General features: G+C 34.0%; 1 protein-coding gene across 3 annotated transcripts in view; it reads right to left on the minus strand.

Moving 5' to 3' along the window:
• Positions 1-967: 967 nt before the first annotated feature.
• COL12A1 (collagen type XII alpha 1 chain) overlaps positions 968-24,916 on the minus strand; it is a 142,152-nt gene continuing 118,203 nt past the window's right edge. For 2 of the 3 annotated variants that reach the window (XM_051997277.1, XM_051997275.1), the window contains 13 exons: positions 24,556-24,642; positions 21,673-21,726; positions 19,132-19,227; positions 17,608-17,661; positions 17,259-17,312; positions 13,420-13,473; positions 11,712-11,783; positions 7,173-7,208; positions 6,999-7,065; positions 6,673-6,861; positions 5,653-5,721; positions 4,309-4,479; positions 968-2,046 (listed from right to left, as the gene is read on the minus strand). In XM_051997277.1, coding sequence (XP_051853237.1) covers positions 1,862-2,046; positions 4,309-4,479; positions 5,653-5,721; positions 6,673-6,861; positions 6,999-7,065; positions 7,173-7,208; positions 11,712-11,783; positions 13,420-13,473; positions 17,259-17,312; positions 17,608-17,661; positions 19,132-19,227; positions 21,673-21,726; positions 24,556-24,642 — 1,188 coding nt within the window. In that variant the 3' untranslated portion in view covers positions 968-1,861. Of the gene's footprint in view, positions 2,047-2,606; positions 3,265-4,308; positions 4,480-5,652; positions 5,722-6,672; positions 6,862-6,998; positions 7,066-7,172; positions 7,209-11,711; positions 11,784-13,419; positions 13,474-17,258; positions 17,313-17,607; positions 17,662-19,131; positions 19,228-21,672; positions 21,727-24,555; positions 24,643-24,916 lie in introns of those variants that run through there. The other variant, XM_051997276.1, reaches the window with a different exon arrangement.

Consider the following 24,916-nt stretch of genomic DNA (forward strand, 5'->3'; position numbering starts at 1 on the left):
TTCAAACCATTCTGTCAAATGTTTGCTTTTATGGGACTCTGATCAAGAACTTCATTTAATGCTAAAAATAATAACATTAATAATAACAAAGTTTCTTTCAGGGCATCTCTTGAATAGATGAAGCCTCTTTCCATGTTCATTAACCATTATGGCTTGGTGGCAGAGTGGATAGAGTGCTCAGCCTAGAGTCAAGAAGACTCATCTTAATGAGTTCAATATGGCCTTAGACGCTTACTAGCTGTCAACTACTCAACTCACTCAAACCTGTTTCCCTCAGTTTCCTTATTTGTAAATGACCCTAGTCAACTCACCCAATCTTGTTTCCCACAGTTTCCTCATTTGTAAAATGGGCTGGAGAAGAAAACAGCAAACCAGTCCAGTCCCTAGGATCCCTCTGAGTCAACCTAATAGAAATCTGATCATCTCTTTCACCCTTCCTAATGAATATATTCAATATCAGGGTGCCCTGATAATCAGAAACTAATATGAAGGGATACAACCATCCAAAATCTAAACAAACTAACATGTGAGTTCACAGGATAGGTGGTGTCTACAGATCTAAAAATCTGTAGTAAGCATACAAAATGTTTTATTCACTGAATAGCATAGGTTAGTGATTACATAAGAATTAGGTGGGTTGTTTGAGGATACCTACTTGTTTAGGAGTAACCTAGGCTACCAGATATTTTCTCAAATAGCCCACACTTCATTTACATTCCTAATAAAGCCTTTGGAATCTTTGGGTGTTTTTTTGTTTGTTTGTTTGTTTCATTTTCTTTGGCTTGGTTTTCATAGCTGACTTTGGCTTTGGCTGAGCTATAGCTTAAAAGCTCTAAAAATATTTAGCATAACTTAAAATGTAAGAGAAGTAAAAGGAATTTGTAGCCGTTTCCAAGGATTCCAATCTATTTGTGGCAGTAACATTACGAAGAGTCAAAAGATCCCATCCAAGAATTGACAGACCATGTCAAATTTTCAGTAGTTTTATTGAAAAATGCCTCTTTTGTTTCAGAAATAAATAATATAAGGCAGTGAAATTCACAATTTGCAGTTAAAATATAAAAGCAGCAATTCTATTTCCATAGTCTTGCAAACATTTTCCAACTGCTTTTGATAAGTAGGAAACATTATATTCTGAAAAAAATCCATACTAAATATACAACACAAACATGCAATTCCGTCTCTGCAGGATTGTCTGCAATTTGGCATAAATGTTAATGTGTCTAAATCAAGGAGATTTAAGGCATTATAAAACTGCACCAAGTTGATACAATGGTTTCAGCTACATTGCTTAAGGTTTGTGGTTGGTAAAGGAGATGTATAAGAGCAGTATATGCCCTAAAATATAACTAAAGAGAGAAAAATAAGATAAATAATGGCAATGGAGTGGCTTTTTGTTTTGTGTTTTTATTAGGGCAGTAACATAAATTGTGAAGTGACTAAATTGTGGATAAGCATTTGAAAGGGGAAAAGTCCTCAGAAAAGGACTACTGCTAAAATCATGACTGCCCTCCCAAACTACTTAGCAGCTACAAACTTGGAAACTTTTTTTTTCATTTTCATTGCTGCACTGGGCTAGCTAAACATCAAATTCAAACCAGTATCTGCAAAGCAAAGTATTTTACAGGCATTTCAAAAATAAACCTATTTCTATAGATCCCATCCCACCTATGACACAACCTGCCGAAGCATGGTACTGGACAGTCAGGGGGTATGTTTCATCATTTGGAAATGCTGAAAAGGAAATATCACAGAAAAGGGGCACATTCTGTCAGCCCAAATGGGAAATGAAAATCCCACGATCCCACCCCACCCATACCCACCCTACCCTCCGCCTGCATCAAGAAAAGAAAGACATATTTCATGGTCTTAGTTTCCTCAGATTCCTCGATAATGATCTTTTCTGACGCATCTGAGGAGGGTATCCTTCTGGTGGCATATCAGCTCCATAGTCCTCATATTCATCTGCTGTCGTTTCTGGCTCCATTGGTACTATGAAGGGCTCACGCTCAGGGAGATAGGGTCCACTTTCAGGCACATAAGGCTCTGGTTGAAAATAGTTGTCCGATTCAACATTATAGTTAAGTCATGATTTGGAAGTCACATGCACAGCAACAGGTCTACAGCCTCCCTCCACCATGTTAATCCAGTCTTAATTTCAAAACCATAAATATATAAGTTAACAGTTTTCTGATTCCTTCCATTTTCACATAGAATTTGGGGATGATAAAAAGTAATGAAAAGGCTTTAACAAGAAACCTTTTTGTTGATGTCATTTTATGATCCAGCAGATTATAATACAATCATTGCACAAAACACCTGGGGAGGGCCATGGCCCTGGAGCCCAATGCATTGTAAACGTAATAGTACCTGGCTAAGTATTTCAGTAGGTACCAAAATAGCTATTCATGGTTTTCAAAACCATCAGTTCAAAGAACAACTTGGCCATGTTAGGGAAAGTTTGATTGGCATCTAAACACTGAACTCTTGAGGTCAAAAACAACTGTACAAGTTAGCTATAACCAGGGATTAATATACAGTACACTTCATTTTCAGGTGCTGTCTACAGCTGGTGGTCAAGGAACACCAATGACTACAGCAAAACAGAAGAGAAATAGTTATTTTTTTTTAAATTTGATATGGAAGATGGCAATTACAGGACCCAAACAAGATTACATATACAAAAGAAGGCACATGCCCTGACTCAGTTATGTTGCTAACAAGCAAGAGACTAAAGGTTTTCCTACAGTGTTATTCTGGCAGACAGCAAGCAGCAGGCTTTGGTGCAGAAAGCTTTTTTATAGAAATGGTAAGTGTTTTTAGTGACAGGATCCCATACAAATCATTTACAAGCCACAATTAGTTTATTATTTACAGAAGACATTTCTCTTTGACCAGGTTAAATTTTTTTTCCCCTTGAAATGGCGTTACTTCCACTGGTTAGTAGTTTTATGTGCCTCCTTCAGAAATGAGGCTTCAGTTGGTTGTGTTTGTCTGAACTACCATCTGCAGTTGTTGTCTACATTATGATTGAAATGCAACAGTAATAAGTGGACACCACTGTCCTTTTTTCTCATTCAAGAGTTAGTATATAGAGTCTCCCCTTTTTATGATGCCAACGCGGTTCATTAACCATATCTGTGATGACATTTCCATACAGACTCATTTCCTAATAAGCACGTGCGCAAACATCTCAGAAACAGGATTTTCATGTATTCAAACTGTAAGCAGCACTGGCGACTTAGAAAATTTGTTAGCCGGAACCTGAAACAGGTCAAAGATGATAGTTTTTAAAAGTTGAATTGCTGTGCAAAAACAAATTAACATATCTACTTTCATTCATCTAAATATACAATGGTTAAAGTATATTTATATATCTATATAATTTTTTTCAGAGTTGCTCTTTGGCAACAGAAATAAACGATGCACACAGAACATTAATTTCTTTCATTCTTAGCAAATTAAATTACTGTACAAAATTGTACTGTAAAAAATACATTTTTGAGATTTATCACTATTTGGAGTTTGATGGATATACTTATTACATAGATATATAGATATTCATCTAGTCATGCACTATTTGGTAGTGGCAAACGATATCCAACAGCTGTATCATTTTTACTACTTGTGAGATGCTTTCAGGGCAAACAAGTGAAAAGTTCACAATACCACACAATCTTTAATGTCTTTTGAGTAGAATTGTCCTGCCCAAACCAGGCATGATTACCTCCTGTGGTCAAAAATCAATGGGAATCCTCCAACCCCTCACTCCCATCTATGTCACTTTTTAAAATAATAGCTTCAAGACCTTTAATATAATTGGTTTTTATTCATGGATGGTGTGGGATGATGAATTAATTTCAGTTGTCTGCATCAGGTTATAAGACACTTTATTGACAATTCTGAATCCACGTTCTAATTTTGTATAAATAATCCTGACATTCTATGATTGGAGCTGACAAGCATGCCCCCTTCTTCTACCAATAGAAAAAAGAAGAAAAGAAAAGAAAAATTCTTAGCTGTGATGTTTTCACCCTTGTACTGTGAAAGACTACAATGTCATTGGTGATCAGAGAATGAAGGGTAGGGGATATAGAAAAAGAAGAAAATGACCCTTTAAATCCTCACAGTAAAATCAATTCCTGCTCCTCAAGAAACTTTAAAAAACCACTTTTCTTTCTTATAATCAAGCTACATGGCTAATAGAAGCAGTCCTCCAGTTATCTTCTAATATCCTGACATCCTAATATTTCTGTGAAGGTTACCTCATTAAACTGATTGCAAATTCCTAAAATAGCAACCACATACCTGGGTATCCTTGACCATTGTAAGGGATGCTGGCACACTGGGATGAATCACAGTATCCAGGTGGACCAATTGGACCACGGATACCTGAATTTCCAGGACGACCAGGGGGACCAGGAGGACCTCTTGAGCCTGTAGATCCTGGTGGACCCATTCTGGATTCTCCTTGTGGACCTAGTTTGAGATTTAAATTAATATCTCTCTTTCTCTTTTTCTCTCTCTTCTCTCTTCTTTTTCTTTCTCTCTGTCTCTGTAGTCTAATGATAATAAAACTGGCACTTTTACTGTCTAGACAATGCACTAGTATATGGTAAGAAAATATTTCCATATGAAACCACCAGAGTGAACCAAAAATATGATGGGACCTCCTTGCCAGTGACTCATCAGCAGCTGCTTCCCAGAACATGGTCTTTTAAGGGCTCTATTCACAGAAAATTGATTTGGTCAGATTAGAGCCATACTACAGACATCAATGAATGTTATAGTTTATTCTTTTTCTATTTATGATATGAGTATCTCAAGGGAAACAACTGTATCAGACAACCACATTGGATTGTAATTAAAACTACTCAGGAGTACATAATTCTCCTTTTCAACAGCTCCAGGATGGATGAGGTAATGTTATTTTTGGACCACATTGTACTATGGTGAACAGGAATATAAAGCTCTAACCAAATGAGACACTGATTTGTTTTAAACTTCTCATTGATGCTATAATTTAAAAACAGTGTTTAACTTAGACAACTGAAGGTAGGAACATTAGGACAACTAATCATTTCATCCAAGATATTGATGAAGAACCAGTGAATGAAATAATGTGGTAGATAGCACAAGCATTCGAGACAGTACATTTTCTCTAGGAATACTAGATTGTGCACTATGAACACTAAATCTTGAGACAGGTTTGTTCAATAGTTTCAGTCATGTTCAACTCTTTGTGATCCCATTTGGAGTTTTCTTGACAACGATATTAGAGTTGTTTGCCACTTCTTTTTCCAACTCATTTTACAGAGAATACTAAAGCACAGTGCCTTGCACATATTAGATTCTTAATAAACTTTTATCCATTTCACTTCATACAATATAATTAAGCTTCCCTTAAGATGGCTCTTTATCTCTCTCTCTCCCTCTCTCTGCTCTTTCCCTACACACAAACACACACACACACACACACACACACACACACACACACACACACAAACTTTAAACCAGCCACATAAATAATTTTTTAAGCAAAATATAACAAAGTATATACAGTCCCATGTTCAATGCTCAAGGAACTGAATAACTCTATGATCTGAGAACTTCTCTTGTTACTTTCATAAACTCAAGAAACAGTAAACCTACCCGGTGGTCCAGGCAAACCTCGGGGTCCTTGTGATCCAATGCCTCTTTCCCCCTTTTCTCCTGGTAATCCTAAATGATGAAAGAGATTGAGGATAAGATGGAAGAGAGGAAAATAAATTAATTAATATTTTTTACCTTAGCTGATAATATTTGGTTCAAATAGTTCATTTCCTTTGTAAAAAAAGAATCTAATTTTTCACATTAGTTCAATGTTTGGGTCAAATTCTTTCTGGGCCATTTGTATGTAATCCCAGACCCACATCCAAGGACCAAAGCTGGCTACGAATCAGGGAAAATATTTTGAATGAAACAAACATGTCAAATGTATAAAACAGGAATTGAAATTTGTGTGTAATATTCCTTTCATGAAAGAAATCAAAATTTATTATCCACTCACTCCCCTTTCCCATCAAAAAAAAAATGATTCCAGAATACTCATATAATAAGTCAATGTCCAAATAGCCTTAGTGACACAAAAATCTAATTTTACAAAGAATGATAACTGTATCTTAACAAAACAAAAAGTTAGCATCCATGTAATTACTTTAAAACATCTGAAATCAGATGTTTCCTTTTTTAAAAATTATATTTATCCACCATTAAATCCAATTTAAACAAAAATGCAAGGACAACACCAGGTCCTGAATTGGAAGAACTTGCATTTTTAATGCTAAAATGCTGCCTGAGGTCACTTGAGCTACTCATGGTCACACACCAATTAAGAAAGTCATGCTTCTTACATGAGTTTGCCAAGAGTCAGTCTGGTTAACAAGAATTGTTTTCAGGAAAGCACTTGCCTTTGATTGAGCTAACCTGAAAACAGTCTCCTATTGTCTAACATATAGTTGTATGATCTGAAGCCTTGCCTTAAGATATAGGATTTTTAGCAAAAGTAGTTTTGCCAGGACTTCCAGAACATGCCGTAGTTTAATCCTTTCCAACCCTTTGTAAGATACTTAATGTTGCTATTTCATTTTTTCTTTATCCTAGTTAATTAGCAGAAAGGCATTCATCACCCACCTCGATCCCCTGGTGGTCCCTGCAACCCTGGAGTGCCTGGGAACCCTGGCCTTCCTCCAGGTCCAGGTTCTCCTCTTGCTCCAGCACTTCCTGGTGGCCCTGGTGGGCCAGGGGGTCCAGGCTGATTGCGGTTCGAATGATAATCATTTGGAATCTGGTTCAGCATTTGATTAAACCTACTCATCTGGCCTATAATGGAAAGAAGGTCTTACCATTAAAAAAAAAATCATGGGAGTTTTTTTTTTTCCTCTAAGGAAGAAAGGATAGGGGAAATTAATTTTTATTCATGTCTGCCTTCCCCATCCACTGGACATTCACTCACATACCATTGATCAGTTGTTCACAGACTTGTCTTGCAACTGCACGCATCATGTTTTGGGAAGCAATGTCTCCCTTAATAATGAAAACAGTGAGATCTTTAGCTTAGTGTTTTTATGTTTTCAGAACTCTAATGTTTATTGCATTAAATAAGTATAAATAAAACTTTAAATAATACTTACTCTGTCACCTTTCTCTCCTTTCAATCCAGATGGGCCCTAAAGCAAATGATGTTTAATGTTATTTCATTTTAATAATAACTACTCACATTTATATAACACTTTTTATTTTATTTAAGAACTGTGGCAGCCAATTGTACAGTAGATAGAGAGCAGTATTTGGGGTTAAGAAAATTTGAGCTCATAATCCTGCTTCAGAAATTCACTGGTTGTGGGACATTGTACAACTCCCAGCCTCAGTTTCCTCATCTGTAAGATGAGGATGTTTGATAGCATCAACCTCACAGATTCATTGTAAGGATCAAATGAGGTAATATTTATAAAATTATTTGAAAATTTTAAAGTATTTTTTAAATTTTAGCTATTACATTTTATCAGTATAGGAAACTTCAGATGGGGGAACTCCCTCTACCTATTTGGCAGATAACTTTAAAGCATTGTCAGAGGCACGGGAGGTAACTTGCTCTAATAACCAATACTAGTGAGTGGTAGGATTTAACCCCAAAGTTTTCTGATTGTGAGGCTGCCTTCTTCTTTCTTCACTATGTCAAACTTCCCTTTCATATAGCACTTTATGGTTTAGATTGCTAAACCATTGCTATGGTTTAATTAGCTAATAGCTAATATTGCTATTAAAAATGTATTATTCCAAAATAAGAAAATAGGGTCAGAGAGAGCAAACAACTTGCCTACAGTCAGTTACAAAGTTTTAGTGGAGACTCAAAGTGAATTCTTCTGACTGCAAGGCTAGAATTCTTAGCACCATGCCAGCCTAACTGTAATAAATAGTGGCATAGTGGATAGTGTTGATCTTCAGAGGGAGGAGGACATCAATTCAAAACCTAGCTCAAATATATATTATCTGTACAAATCTCTTAACCTCTCCACACTTCAGTTTCCTCATCTGAAAAAAAGAAATGATAATCATACCTATTTCATAAGGTTGGTGTTAGGATCAGGTGAATTAAACATATGTCAAGTGCTTTGCAAACCATAAAGTACCATATAAATATTAGCAATGATGATGATTCTACATTATTTTAAAGAATCTTGAGAATAAAAAAATTTTGATGGAATGGAAAAGACTAGATCTGATCTTGAATAATCTAGAACTTACATACCAGATCATATCATCCTTTTGCAACTTTCATAATTGCTTCTAAATGTTAGCAGCATGGCTCAAATTTTAGGCTTTTGTCATTAGGATATGTAGTCTTACTTTTCTTTTTCAAATTTTCAAATAATCTCCCATCTTCTTATAACTGTTTTCAAGAATTCCATGAGCAGAAGTAAAAGCTATAATCTTATGGTCATTTCCTATCATACACTATTAATCCTGTATGTGTAAAGACATTTTAATGAAGGATATTCTTCTATTCCATTTCAATGGGAAAAGGCCCAACTTTAGAGGTAGAGAACCTGGGTTTAAATCCTGTCTTGTTTTTTTTTTTTTTTTATTCCTTGAGCATAATCTTAGATAAGTCATTTCATCTCTGTCTCTTAAGGTCCTCAACCAGGAAATGAGAGGATTGGACTAGATGATCTTTCATATCTATTTCTGCTTTCAGTCTATGATTATGTGATCCTATAACTGGTTAGTACACCAAAAGGCAAAAGCCATAGGTTTGGACCCCTGTAAGGTCCAGTTATCTTTGGTGTTCTTCCATAATTATAGATAATATTTCTAACTCAACCATCTGTCATGAATATCTTAGTTATAAAGAGAACTTATTAAGAGAAGGTGGGTCATTCACACACTACTAAAAAGACAATCCAATGTTCAGTAGGCAAGGAATAACACTTTTGTTGACAAAAAGCAGGACAATAAAACTCATTTATCTATTTATCAATAAAACACACATTTATCTATCAAAATGCATTTAATTTTTCCCTAGGTGCATGACCCTATATGAGTTGCTCTAGAAGCTGGCTAAGGATTTTATACCATCCTGAAAAGTTCTGGTCTCTGCTCTTGAAGACTTTAGCTCCAGGGCACCAACAATCATTGCTAGAAATAAAATTCTCAGAAAGTGGTTGTTGTGAATGACAGTGTTTATGCTCAGATTCTGACTGAGAGCAAGAATTGCTCAAAATCAGGCATGGAATTGTTGAGAGAAATACTAATTGGATTTTTGAATTGATCAAATAGGATTTTGAAATCCTGTGGTTCCTTTCTTTCCCTAGGACTGTAGTACCAAGGAAGCACACTCCAGTCATACAACTTAGTTTGATGAAGGCATAGATCACTATGTCAAAGTCTTTCTTCAGAGAGAAAATATCCTGGCCACCAGAAGAGGAAAAAGCATTTCTGCCACCCATGCCATGATGGTTCCACATTGAATATCATTGTTTTTAGAAAGAAACTCCTCAATTGCTGGCATTGTTACAATCCTCACATATATCTCTTGTCCAATCTTGCTACTATGTCTCTGAATCACTTTGTCACTCTGATTACCTTAGTGTGGGGAACCAAGAGTTTTTCCTCCTTGGTAATTATCAGTAAAGATGAATAGCCAGGACAGATCTCAGGAATGATACCAAAAAAGGAGCAATCTTTTAAATGAAATAAATATATTTGAATTCTATCCTGTACACCCTTCTTCTGCCACAGTTAACAATCTTTCAATCAGAAGTCTATGATGATTTTACACTGAATTGGGTCTTGACTCACATTGAGAACAGTGGGGACCATTACAAATGCTGAAATAGGAGAAGGGAGGGGAGATAAAAGAACCAAGAATCAATACCTTCTAACTTCTGCTGTCCTAGCCTATCCTAATTATGTCTCCCTCCTCACTCACCCTACTTTGATTCTTGGAAAGATGGAAAAGAAAAAATGAGAAATAGTATATGATTTCTCTAGGAAAGGTTCTGCTCCTCAAACCTGAAAAGGCCACTCTTTCCTCCCTTCTCTAAAGCACTAGTTTTTATAAAATCATTAATTCTTATATAGGGCAAAGCTGCATGGTATAGTAGGAAGAGCACTAGATCAGCAGCCCTGGGCTCAAAACCTACTTTCACCTTGGGCAAATCATTTTACCTGAATTTCTTTATTTTTAAAATGAGAGAGTTGGACTAAATTATCTCTAAGAACTCCTCCAGTTCTATGAATGATCTGTGATTAGGACCACTTGCAATATTTGAATCTTTTTAAGTTTTTTTTAATTATTTTGAATTTTTTTAAAAATCATTTTTATGCTCACAAGTCACTATAACCTTGTGTTAAGCAGTAAATCTTTCCCTTAATGTTCTAGGTCCAATAATAAGTTGTACAAAATCATTCTCTCTAAATCATAAGAAAAGTGGACAAAACTTGTGAATTAAGTAGAAAGATTTAATAGGCTTTTGATTATAATTATTAATGTCTTGTTGCGATCTGTTGAGTTTAAATACTGTCTGCTAATTTATTCAGCAATCTTTCCATTATTATTATACAAATTTAATCTTATATAAGGATGGGAAATATCAAGCATAACTATCATGATTATAAGCTTGGGCACTTTAAAGTAAGCTAGCACTGAGCAAGTTTCATAATAACAATACTTAAATAATACTGAATAATACTGAAACTTGTATGGTAAGATGGTATAATAAGTAATTGGTTTATGCAGGCGATAATTTAGTTGAATGAGTATTAAGGTTCCCTGATTCTTTAGTTTAGGTGTGGTAATTCTGTTGATTGTATGAATCTGCTTGCTATGTAGATACCATATTTTCAGACTTGATGATAGTGTTAATAAGTGTGTTGAAAATAATCAGTTCCCTTATATATAATACTGAACTTGGCAGATCTCATGTGAACCTCAAGATTAAGTCTGAAGATCTTTATTCTAAAACATAGAGGGAAATGTCCAGTTAGTCAGTCAAAGTAATAGCTAGGCTGGAAGAAGAAATTAGGTGGAAGCTAGAAAAAGTCAACATTTTGTCCAATGAATGACATTGTATGAAAGTGAATTAATAGTTGAAAGTATGTAAATTATCTTCCTTCTGGCAGTAGTCCTCCAGAGTAAGTATTTCTGAAATAGGAAAACAAATTCCAACCTTATGATAAAAAGCACTGACTATATATAGCCCTCGAAATGAGTTAAACTTATAACTTTAAAATGCTACTGTTGGAGACTTGAAATTTGCAAACAAAGATTGGTTACTGTTCAGTCTTTTACTGTTTTCAGCAGCATACGATCTTAAATTGAAAAAAAAAAAAAAAAAAGCTCATTCTGCTGACCTAGCTCTTGGTGTTTATACAGTGGAGAAATATGTGTCTTGGCACACACACACACACACACACACACACACACACACACACACAAAACCCACTCTCCTTTTAATGAAAACCAAAGACCACAATTTCCATCTGAGGATATGTGTAACCATTCACAGAGATACTTTAGAAATGAAACTGTTGCAAATTAAGTCTGTGGATTTAAACATGTGTTTTATACAATGAAGCAGAGATAGAATAAATATTTCAAAGCCTGGCCAGTAATCGTTATTGTCTGAATTCATAATGGATTGATTCTGGAATTTGGGCCATTGTCTTACTGGTCTCCCATGATCTCCAGGTTTTCCTGGTTTTCCACTTGGACCTGTGACTCCTGGAGATCCTGGGCTGCCCTAGAATAGAAGGGAGAAAATGGAATATTATGATGGACAAAAAACAGTTCTATGTAAACTAATAGATTATGACTTTAAAAGCTTTTAAGGTACATAGTGCATAACTCTATAGAGAGCATAAATAAAACAATACTGTAGGGTAATAGAAAAAAACCCAAGATGATTTCATGCTTTGTGTTCTTTTTGTCTTGCTTTGAAATGAAATTGTTTTAAATAGCTACATGTTCCCTTGGTTTGTAGAAGAGAGTGTTTCTAGACAATTTGGCCATAAAATGAATTTCTCCAAACTAAGTTCTTTCCCTCCTCCATTGATTTCCATTAAAAAATAGTACCTATTCTTATGGGTTAAAAAATAAATAAACTTCTAATGCACAGGGTTGAAAAGTTCTAGTAAAGAAAGGATTTTAAAAAATTTTTTTAAATATCTTGGATACTATTATAGGGCTTCAGTACTAAGCTGTTTAGCAGTAGAGGTAATCCATATCTTGTAACTCGTTTTTTCTCTTTGCCACATTTTCCTGATTCCCAAATGTTCCTATTTAATTCATTCTTAATCATATTGAAACTATGGGATTTTTCCCTATGCCTGATAATACATAGACTTCACACTCACCAGAAATTTTCTTTTATTTTGATTTCAGTTGACTATGCCTACCATAAATGGGCTACAATATAGCTCATTATCAGTAGGTGCAGCCATGTAACACACGAGGTATTATCAGCCTTCAATTTCTCTAAATTACAGGTTTTTACATTATACAAAGCAAATAAATGTCCCATTTCATCAGTTTTGTACATTTGACTTTATAAAGAATGCAGGATCACTACACATCTAAATCTCTTCATTAGATGACATTAAAGCACACAAAAAAATTTTTGGCCAAATGGCCTTTAGGTACCTTTTAGCTCTAAATTTATGATGCAATGATCTACAAATTAAAATTTACTTAGTATAATTTTTAATATTTTCATATTTTTAGAGCTAATACTCAAACACATTTTCTATCTTTCCTTCTCTAGAAAGATTCTTCTCATTCCAGGTTGACTTACTTGTGATTTATTCAAAATAGAAAAAAGAGTAAACTATAGGATTTCTAAAGCAAAAGGTGTGTGCATTTTCTTTCCTGAAAGTTATAGTTTATTTGTGCTGAATTCAATTCCCATAAATGTTAATAGGAAGTAAACATCTTCTCTAGACAAATATCATTTGCATAGAACATAGCTTATAAAATCAAATAAGGATTTTTGAAAGTCATTGTTCTAGTAAAATAATAAATATATCTAATAAGTTCAAGTTTATTTTATATGAAATATACACATTAAAAGGACATTGACCAAAATTTTGGCTTCTCTTTCCATTTCAAATCCTAAACCTAAATATTAGATGTCATACAATAACAAAAATATTTAAATATCTTTTTCTAAAAGTTAAATTTTCTATGGATATTTTAAAGTATGAATCTAATGTTAATGTTATTTTAATAGACCATTTTCATAGGCAATTTTAACCTAAGTCTGACCTTTTTTAAACAACCTAATTTTGGTTTGTGCCATGCTGCCCAGGAGAAATGAATTTCATTAGAAGTTCTCAAAATATTGCACAAAGTCATTTTATGCCTCATAGCATCTTACTTACCGGTGGTCCAGGAGGGCCTCTGGGTCCCATTGCACCATCTTTTCCTGTAAAGCCCTATTTTAAAAATTAAAATAATTACAAGTTAATGTAATCATCAAAACAAGAAACAGGGGAGATGATGCTAATGGCAAAGATTAAGATGATTTTAGAAATAGGTACTTTGTACATGTGTCTGCCTTTTAATTATGCTCAAAAGAGACACAGACATGCTTTCCAAGTAATTTGCATACATTATAAAATATAAATCATATCATCTGTGCTCATTAAGGAATATTTTCTTTTGAATAATAAACACACCTCAAGTGTTCCAATCATACTACAACTATCAATGAGGCCATTTCCTTTTTAAAAAATCATTTATTTCTCTTCTGTATTGTTCTGACATAGGCAAAAATACCCCTTTCCACAAATCAATACACAGATAGTAACCAATGCTGTGGACTGAGTCTGACTAAATTCAGTCTTCTGATAGTTTAAGTTCATAATTAGAATCAAATGAGGTGCTTATAGGTCATTCAATAGTTAACAAAAAGAAATTTATTTAATCCTAAGAAGAGATATAGAAGACACCTGGAGTTAGCTTCAACTGAACAAGTCATCTCACTTCTATTACCTATTACTCATTGGAATCCATCAACTAAAAGAAATCTGGAGCCACTCAAGAATAGAGGAGATTGCAGAGACATAACATAGCTCTTTAAGAGAGATCCTTTCCCATTCCTCTTCCCCCAGGTTTTCATAGCTTTTTTTTATACTCATGCAATGAGGAAATGACATCTACAATCTGAGCACTTAGCCCCCTGACTCAACCAAGTTTAAAAGAACATCTTAATATCCTTTTAAGGAAAAAGTGAACTAATGTGCTACCATTAACAACCACAACATAAGGGAAATGAGGTCAGTGGGATGGGAAGGGGAGAAGGAGAATGGGAGGAATAAACATTAAAGAATTAAAACAAAGGGAAAGAGACTGACACTCTCACCATAAATGACAACTTTGTGAGAAGAGCATTTTCCTCTATTTGCTCTAACTACAGGACAATGTATCAACAGAACTGTTTCCTTAATTTGTGTGGATTTTTATCCACAAAAGCAATGGGATGGAAAAGCTAATGAATTGTCCTTCTCATCACCAAGAGAGGAAATCCCTATAATAAGCAACTATTTTTTTATTGGTCCATGTTTATTGGTCCATGGTCTAACTCTAAATATCATGATTTGTAATCTCAATGAGTTGACTCAAAAATAAAGAATCAACTATGAGAGCCAGGTCATGTCTCTGCACAGTCTCTCTTCTATTCTTGCGTGACCCCAGATTTTTTTTTCTCCTTATGCTGCCAGATGACCTTGGTCTTGAATGAGTCATCCTACTGCACAGTTAACAACTGCTCCCAACTACAATCCCCTGAAATCTGGCTGAGTATTTCTAAATCAAGTCATTTTAAGTCTTGCGTATTTTACCAAAAGAGATTTCCTTCTCAATTTTTACAGAAAATTAGGAATAAAAATTTTGAAATTTATCCTAGTTCCCCTGGGATCCATCAATCCAAGTATCTATTTTTTTTATTAGCATGTGGATTTTATAATTGGAAATTAATTAAAGTAATCTACTTTTTAAAAATTAGGCTTAAAAGCTATCCCCAAACAATCATCTACTTTGGAGAAATCAAGTTAAATCTATTTATAAAACATCAGTTTCCTCTGAAAAGATTTATTATAACACACATACACCAAATGGAAAAACACACCACATTTTAGTCATTTGATATAACATAAATGCCCCACCCCCACTCCCACCCGGGGTTTCTTCTGAGAAAGAAAAATGTGGTAAAATAGCTTGAACAGATTGGGTCATAGCATCTTTCATTTTGCTTCTCTTCTATTATCAACCAGAATGTTATATTTTGAGATTACTACCATGGATTTTTTTTTTCCTTCCTGCCACATAATTATCCTCTTAAGTTTGCTACCTGTGAACAAGAATAATGGATCAGGTTTCAAGAAGAATGCTTTTGATGACTGTGGAAGGGCTACAGATTGTATTGGCTATAGTCATTTCATATGATAATTCCATCTCTGGCTATCTTTCATTTCTAAAAATGCTCCTATTAACAGTACTGAGGAGTGTCTGTGTGTGTGTTTCTGTATGAGTACATAAAGAATAAATATAGCCAGATCATCAATCACCTTCACATAGTATAGACATAGAAGTTAAATTTATTGCCTTACTTTTGATTTGTAGAGCCCATCATGCCATCAGATTTACTTTGAATTCTATAACTGCCTAACACATTTTTTTTAAATTATCCATATAGAACAAGTCTCTCTTCAACAATGAGATGATTCAAAGCAATTCCAATTGTTTAATGATGAGGAGAGCCAAATACACCCAGAGAGAGGACTGTGGGAACTGAATATGGTTCACAACATAGCATTTTCACTCTTTTTGTTGTTGTTTGCTTGCATTTTATTTTGCTTCTCTTTATTTCTTCTGTGGCATAATAAATGTATAAATATGTATGCATATATTGGTTTTAACATATATTTCTACCATGTTTAACACACATTGGACTACTCATCTAGGGAAGAGCATGGGGAAAGGGAGGAAATTGGAACACAGAGTTTTGCAAGGGCTAATGATGAATTGTCCATGCATATGTTTTGAAAAATAAAAGGCTTTAATAAAAAAAATTATCCATATATTTGAACTTGTAAGCCAAGAAGAGCCAGGTTGTTATCCTGATCTAATTGTTTAACTTTTAAGTCTCAATTTATTCATTTATAACATAAGGAGGTTGAACTAGATAACTTCTGAGATCCTTTCTAATTAGCTCTACAATCCAGGCATCCAATCTATTTCCTCAATCTAATTTGCCGCTAGCCAAAAGCAATTGCTTTCCTTCAATAGCACATTCACTGAATATGTTTTTTCATTGCCCTTTCTTTATTTCCCTGCTACCAGAAACAAAATATACAAGTAAGAACTACGGACAAAATTTTGACCATTTTATATTAACTAGCCTAATGCTTTATCATTGGGAAGAAACTGACAATTATGTGCAATAGAATCACGGAAGTGATTAGCTTTAATGAATTTAAACACACTGTTTATCACTGAAGTAGCATACTTCACAGTTCTGGATTGTTTTGCTGCTATGTTGTATCTCTCTCTATGCTGTCCTCCCTACACTTAATGGTAAAACCATTTTTTTTTTCTTCTCTGCAATGTTCCACCTCCCATTTCTTTGTCTTTGCACTGGAGAAATGCACTGGCCATTTTCCTACTCTTAGAATGCATTCTCTTCTTACTTATGCTGCATAAAATTCTTTTCTTGAAGATGCAATTCAAATACTGCCTTCTAGGTAAAGCTTTTACTAATCCTTCCCCCTCTCACTGCTACTATCCTCCCTCACTAACTACTTTGGTTTTATATATTTAAATTCAAACAAGTTGTCTTCCCATTAAACTGTAAGCTAAGAACGGAGACTGTTTCATTCTTTTGTCCTTTTATCCCCAACACCTAACAAAAAATTTGATGCACTTAATTTTATTCTTAAGAGAAAGATATCTTCTATTAGTCATCTGAAGTAACTTGCCCAGAGTCCCTCTCTTCTTCTATAATAAACCAAACTACTAAACCTAAAAATCCTAATTTTTACATACAATCTCACCAACCAGAGACCCTCAGATAGCATAGAATTGGATTATTTCCCAACTGTTGGGCTTTAAATTTACTAAATAATGAAACAACATTTTTTTGAACAAATTAAGTTGTAGCAGGTCTTAATTAATACAGATTCATATTTTAGAGTTATATAACAACAAAAAGGAAACTTACTCTATCTCCTGGGGGTCCCATGGGGCCTGGTGGACCAGGTAAACCTGGTGATCCCTACAAAAAATGAACAATATAAGTGAAACAAGGAAACCATTCTTGTATTTTTCATTATAGAGGAACATTTGTAAATGTTTGAAATATTTTTAAGAGAGTTGGCAGCCCTTTGGTAAAAAAAATCAGAAACCAGAATCCACCAGAATTCTGGACTCATTTTAGTTGATCAATAAATTCTTGCTGATTGCAAGGGGAAGAAATGATGAAGAACAAATAGCCAGACTTTTGTCTTTTTGAGACCCAGAGAACTAAATATTCAGATATTACTTGATTTACATTGTAACAATGAACTTACTGATCGGCCTGGAAGTCCGGGCTCTCCTGCATCACCTTTCACTCCTTGTCGTCCCTGTGATTACCAATAAGATAGAAGTTCTTAGCCAATTTATAAAACCAAATGAAATAAGAAGGCAAAATAGTCTTCATTTATGAAATTCCTGCTATTTCACAAATCCAACAGGCATCTGAAGGCATTTTTGAGAATAATGAATTAAAAGTACAAACCATATTTATTGAATTATATTCTTCCAGTGATGTTATCATTATTAAAGTAAATAAACAAAAGCCTTTCAAATAATAATAATATTGTGGCAAGTCTTTTTATGGAATAAGAAACAAAACTAATTCAACATAAATCATTGTTATATGAAATTTGCAGAAAAATGCATTTTTGTTATATTATCTTTCATTTAATACTATGATAGAATAATAGAACTATAAGAAGAATGGATTAACATTTTTGACTTAATCACAAGGTGTACAAGTCATTTGTGGCTATGTATTTGAAAATACCCAGAGTACGAATATATATTCAGTCTTATTGATATGAAATAACTGAATTTATTACAATGACAAAGAAACCTCCAGGTGCAGCTTTGCTTCAAATTTTATTTTTACACACACACACACACATACACACACACACACATATGTATATATATATATCATGCTTTACACTTTCATATTCCAATCCATTAGACATAAGCATAATGCATAATGATTTTACAACAATTAAACTCCTAAAAGTTCTTTGTTTTACTGGAAGAAGGAGAGAAGAATGGGAAAGGGTAAAATCTCCCACTGGCTAAACTCTTATTGTGAAATAGTTCCACAACTTTAACTTCTAGCCTTATGGAATTGCTTGAGATACTACTAAGAGTATCTATATTATTATAGTACCATAATGTATAGGGAGCATGCTTTTGTTTGTCTGATTTCAAAGTTAGCCTTTTAACCTATGTGCATAAAGATTATACAATCTCTATGCTTTGATATTTCCAATGAAAATTAAAATCTAAATTTTACAGTTCTTTTAGACTAGATCTATTTTGCCTGACATGGAGAATAAAAGTTACCTATGAAATGAAAATATGCATCATAGAATGTAGAAGTTTTTTTCTAACTTTAGTTTTACCTTTAACATAATAAAGATGCATTTTATAATTGTATATTCAAGAATTATAGAAACAAGAATTATAGATAAACTGATTTGAGCTTTCATGGAGTTGAAAGAGATGTAATACCTAACACAAGTTGTAAGAAGTCTACAGAAATTCAAATAACTAAGAGATGGGTTCATGATTTACAACTGATGTCAAATAATTGTCAATAATTGTATTTAGGATTATTTTAAAATAAAGATGCACATTATTTATAAATCTAAAGTGCTGGCCATATTGGGAAATCAATTCACAGACTAAATAGGTTAAAGTCTTAAAAAAGAAAAGTTGAGTTTCAGAAGCATCATGGAAAATGTTCTGGCTAAATATTTTAATGTGTTAAATTCAATAGGTTCACAAAATATTATAAGTTTACTTACTTGTTCTCCTGGAATTGAGAGTCCATTGGGTCCCTGAGGACCTGGAGGACCCTGGGGACCCGGGGGACCTGAATCACCACGAGGACCTGGGGGCCCCTTAAATAAATAAAGAAAAAAACCAAAATATCAATGGCTGTTATGTTGATCATTGAAGTCAAAATCCGCATTTGTCAGAAACTTGTTTTTATAACTCAAAAAACATTGATCAAATCAGTTTTGAAATAAAACCTTGGAAGTTTGCGTCAATTCTTTGAGTCTTTTACTGATGATGATACTCCATTCCTTTCATCATTCATGCCTTCTTTTTTGATTTACAAAGAAAATATAGCTGATGCTACAGTAAACTTATTTGGTTTCCATAAAAAAAACTTTAATAGAAGAGGAATAAGGAAGAGAAACAGTGTATCAAATATGAAATGAACTTGGATTGATAAGGGTTGATTTCTTAAGGTTTATTCTTATTTCTCCTTATAAATACTGATTAAATAATAAACCATTAAATATTCATTAAGGTTATATTTTCTACAGAACTACAGAGGATGAAGAGGAGGAGGAGGAGGAGAAGAAAAAGAAGAAAAGGAGGAAGAGGAGAAGGCGGAGGAGGAGGAGAAGGCGGAGGAGGAGGAGGAAGAGGAGAAGGAGGAGGAGGAGGAGGAGGAGGAGGAGGAGGAGAGGAGGAGGAGGAGGAGCAGGAGGAGAAGAAGAAGAAGAAGAAGAAGAAGAAGAGAAGAAGAAGAAGAAGAAGGAGAAGGAGAAGGAGAAGGAGAAGAAGGAGAAGGAGAAGGAGAAGGAGAAGGAGAAGGAGAAGGAGAAGGAGAAGGAGAAGGAGAAGGAGAAGGAGAAGGAGAAGGAGAAGGAGAAGGAGAAGGAGAAGGAGAAGGAGGAGAAGGAGAAGGAAGGAGAAGAAGGAGAAGGAGAGAAGGAGAAGGAGAAGGAGAAGGAGAAGGAGAAGGAGAAGGAGAAGGAGAAGAGAAGGAGAAGGAGAAGGAGAAGGAGAAGGAGAAGGAGAAGGAAGGAGAAGGAGAAGAAGAGAAGAAGGAGAAGAAGAGAAGAAGAAGAAGAAGAAGAAGAAGAAGAAGAAGGAGAAGAAGGAGAAGAAGAAGAAGAAGAAGAAGAAGAAGAAGAAGAAGAAGAAGAAGAAGAAGAAGAAGAAGAAGAAGAAGAAGAAGAAGAAGAAGCAGCAGCAGCAGCAGCAGCTGATCTTAGCTCTTTTGGTAGAAACCTGGAACCCTTGTGCTAAAATAAATGTATTGCTTCTTTATATATGTGCTGATTAATCTCATAAAATATCATTAGAAGTAAATCTCACTAGACATTATGAACAATGATCCCCTGGCACTGGAGGCCAAAAGAGCTAATGTTCAGGGCTCTCATATTTCCTACTTCTAGAATCTTCATCATAAAAATTATGGAGATCCCAGTGTATTACCTCGTGGACTTCCTTATTTCTTGTTGTTATTCAGGCTTTGCAGTCATGTCCAACTCTTTATGACCCTAGCTAAGGTTTCTTGGCAAAGATTCTAGAGTAGTTTTCCATTTCCTTCTCCAGCTCATTTTACAAATGAGGAATTGAGGTAAACAATGTTTACCTTGCCCATAGTCACATAGCTTGTAAGTGTTTGAGGTCAAAATTGAATTCTATAAGATGAGTCTTCCTGACTCTAGGCCCAGCAGTCTATCCACTGGACTGCCTGACTGTCATTCTTCCTTAATTAAATTATTACAATTACTTAGTATCAGTCTTCCCTACCCCATCTTTAGATCTGATGATGCCATATTTCCATTCTCTTCTTGTTAACTTAATTCTTTCCTATTTTATACTTATCTCTTTCAGGGTTAGGTCTCTACTTTCTAAAATGATAACTCTGTATGCTAATTGAATATTTAATGAATAAAGATTAAACTAACAGCAGCTCTTGAGTCTTCCTCCAATTCCTATTTGCATTTGTATATATAAACTTTCTGAAGACATTAAATAATATTCTGGCTTTTACTGTGTTTTGTTGATTGGTATTAATTAAATGAAATTATTTTTAAATGTATAAGGCATTTGAGATGAGGTCGCTGAGGATTTCTCACATCAACTATCACATGTATATAACATAACTTGACTTTTCAAAGCTATTCTTGCCTTAAATGAATGCTGCAGGTTACATCCAATAACTTCAACACTTAGTGGACAAAGTTAACAACCACTGGTTGCAAAGTGACTTTTACTGAAAGCACTAGTCCTTATCATATACTCCTCTCCTCAGAGTTAATTCAAATGGTGTAAGTTTCCTCTCTCCTCTTCATCATCATTTCTATTTAAAATAAACAGCAACTAACATGAACTTCTAAGTGCCCCATGTCAAGTTTTGTGCTTTTAAAAACATTTTCAAGGATGGACTATGTCATCATTGCAACATCCTCATAAGAAAAATATAATGCACAATTTTGTTGTTGCATCTTGTCCAAAATCATACATCACAGTGATGGCATTTAAAACTAGAAAACTAGAAAAGATAAAAAAAATTAAGTAGAATTTAGATAAATACTTACAATTGCTCCATTGATTCCTCTCTCTCCTCTGGGGCCCTTAGCACCAGGACCACCCTAAAAAAAAAAAAAATATATATATATATATATATATATATATATATAGTATGTTATATATTGTTTTATTGCTTCTGTGTCTAGATAAAGCCAAATGCAATGATACTTATGTGAAAAACATTAAAGAAGCTGTCACTTCAGGAAAGTCTAAAACTTCATCATTCTTGGCCAAAAAGGACACAAAGAAAACATTTTAAGACATAGAAATCAAGGAAATAAATATTGTCCCATGTTGCACATCTTAGTTTTACAGTTTGCCATTCATATGCTGTTAATAGAGTCTCAAAATTAATTTTAAAATTGTTGGAAAAAAGCAAATAATGAGTAAAAGACAGAAAAATATAATGTACTGCTTTGAAATTCTATTAGCCAATAATGAATTGGGCAATTAAATCTTTTAATAAAAGATTAACCTGACTTTAATCTCTAAGTAATACAGAGTAGGTGCAGCTCCAACAATAAGAATCAATAGACTGCCAAAATGCAGAGAAAATGAATTATAAAGGTCTAAAATACATAATTGTCTCATTATAGACTAAAAAAATAAAAACAATCAACAATGATCTCCAATGTTCTAATTGTTGTGTGATCTCAATGATGTAGGTATTTTCTCCAACAATGTAAATTGTGACACATTCACACCTATTCATTCTAGTTAGCAACTCTTTGCCATATCTTCTCATAAGATTAAATTAAAAATCACACTAACCATAAATATCTATATCATTGGTTACATGAATGTTGGATGACAAAAAAGAATTTAATAACCCATTCTGAAAAGGGAAGCAGGGGAAAAAAAGAACCCAAGATACTTATAAAATCAGAAATAGAATTGAGACCATGGACAACATCTAATCCAATCCCCTATATTAATAAATGAGAAAAAGAAGACTCAATGGATGAAATTACAGATAATAATATCAGAACTAGAATTTAAAATCATGTCTTCACATGGCAATCTAATGTTCTCCTCATTACATTATGTTGCCTTTCATAGAATACCTTATTCTAAAGGTGAAATTTTATCTTCAACTTGTAATCTTTTAAAGTTTTTAGATATAATTAATATGTATAATTGATACATACATACAAACATTCTGACATGTTTCAATGACTTGTGACATACTAATGTCTTTATTACACTGAAGTTGTGCCTAGATATATGTGTAAAATGTCTTATGCATAGTTAACCTCTGCACTCCCCCAAAAGATGCTACTGTGATATTAATGTTCATTAAGCTCCAACTTGCATATTGCCTCATTTGCATATTTTTATCAGTTCTCTTCCCATGTATATATCTGGTCACAATCTTATTGTTCCAAAATACAGGGACTGTATAATTCCATGAGGTTTATATGACATTTGTTCACCAGTCCTGAAATGATCTCTCTCCTCCTCACCTCTGCCTGGCTTGCCTTGCCTGGACTCATTCAAAATTCAGCTCAAATTCCACTTTCTGAGAGAAGTTTTTTCTTATTCTCTCCTTGTCCTCCCCACACATTTACACACAAACACTTCTAGGCCTTCTTTTTATAAAATCTCTCTCTCTCTCTCTCTCTCTCTCTCTCTCTCTCTCTCTCTCTCTATATATATATATATATATATATATATATATATATATATATATACATACATACATACATACACACACACACACACACACACACACACACACACACACACAAATACTTCCTAGGCATTCAATAAGTGCTTAATAAATGCTTGTTAACTAACTACTGGTACCACAATGCCATATATTTAGAGTTGGAAGAGAACTTGAGGTCATTAAGTCCTTCTCTTTCATTTTACAGATAGGTAATAAGATGTTAGATTCTCTATTCTTTGGATTATATCACTACATTGCTATAACTTGAAATGTTATATTCTATAGCATGAGTTCTCAGACCAGGCTCTATGAATTTTATACACACACATATATACACACACACATGTAGATAGATATGTAATTTTCCAAAAAAATTGGTTTCTTTTGTGATGTTATTTTTTTTATTTTATGCATTTTTAAAAAATCATTATGACAAAGGGTCCATAGGCTTCGCCAGAATGTCAAAGGGAACCAAGACACTAAAAATGTGAAGAATCTCCTGGTTTATAAAGTGATTTAAAGTGATTCTGGACACAGCTCAGTCTCTCTACTTTAACTCTATAAAACCTATCCAATGAGTTTGTTGAAACATTCTGAAGAATCTTTGAAGGAATTATAATGATCAGGGGGAAACAAATTTACATTTTTTAAGTCTAAGCATTTGAATATGTTCTGGGTTGAATGGGAAGTTGTTGGTAAGATAAATTCAAATTCCAAATCAAATTATTTTTCATCTAGTTATACTTCACTACAATGAATCTAATACCAAAAGATAGATGCTACTGATCTGGGAGCCTTGAAAAACTTAAAAATTCTAATCACTGTCATATCCAACAATGATTCCAAAGGATCACCAATGAAGAATGAGATCCACCTCCTGACAGAGAAGTGAAGAACTATAGACACAGAATAAATAAGACACCCATTTTTGGACAGGGTCTATTTGGGAAACTGTTTTGCTTTAATATACATATCTTGTTACAAGGTGTTGTTGATGGTGTTTTATTTTTGAAGGGGAAGAGAAAGACAAAGGAGGGAAGAATGGAAATTAGGAGGAAGAAAAAATGCTTATTAATCAAAAAATGTTATTTTTTTTAATAACCTGAGCAGAATCAGGAAGGAGAGAAGCCTGTGTTTTAATGACCTCAATTTCTCAAGAGAAAATTCATATCTATAATTTTAAAAAGAAAAATTATATAAATGCTTATTTATATTTCCTTACCGCTGGTCCAGGTGGTCCAGGAGGTCCAACACTGTCCTGGGTACATGTGCAAGAATTTGGAAAAGCTGGGCATTTTGCTTCATCTCTCTGAATTATGGAGAACAGTCTTTAGCCATTACGAAAAAATAAACCACATTAACCCTCCCTCCATAACTTATACAAACAAGAGAGTCTGTTCTCCAACTTTGAATGACAAAGATCTAATTATTATGCTAAATTATCATAAGAACTCATGTATGAAACTCAAATGAAATTTTTTTCTGGAGTTTTATTGCTTTCTTTAATAAACCTTATAAGACAAAAACAACACTTCTTTAAAAACATTCAAAATCACTAGAAATTTAGTGTAATTTTATCTGAC

The sequence above is a fragment of the Antechinus flavipes genome, chromosome 4 (genome assembly GCF_016432865.1).
Source record: "Antechinus flavipes isolate AdamAnt ecotype Samford, QLD, Australia chromosome 4, AdamAnt_v2, whole genome shotgun sequence".
Lineage (NCBI taxonomy): Eukaryota > Metazoa > Chordata > Mammalia > Dasyuromorphia > Dasyuridae > Antechinus > Antechinus flavipes.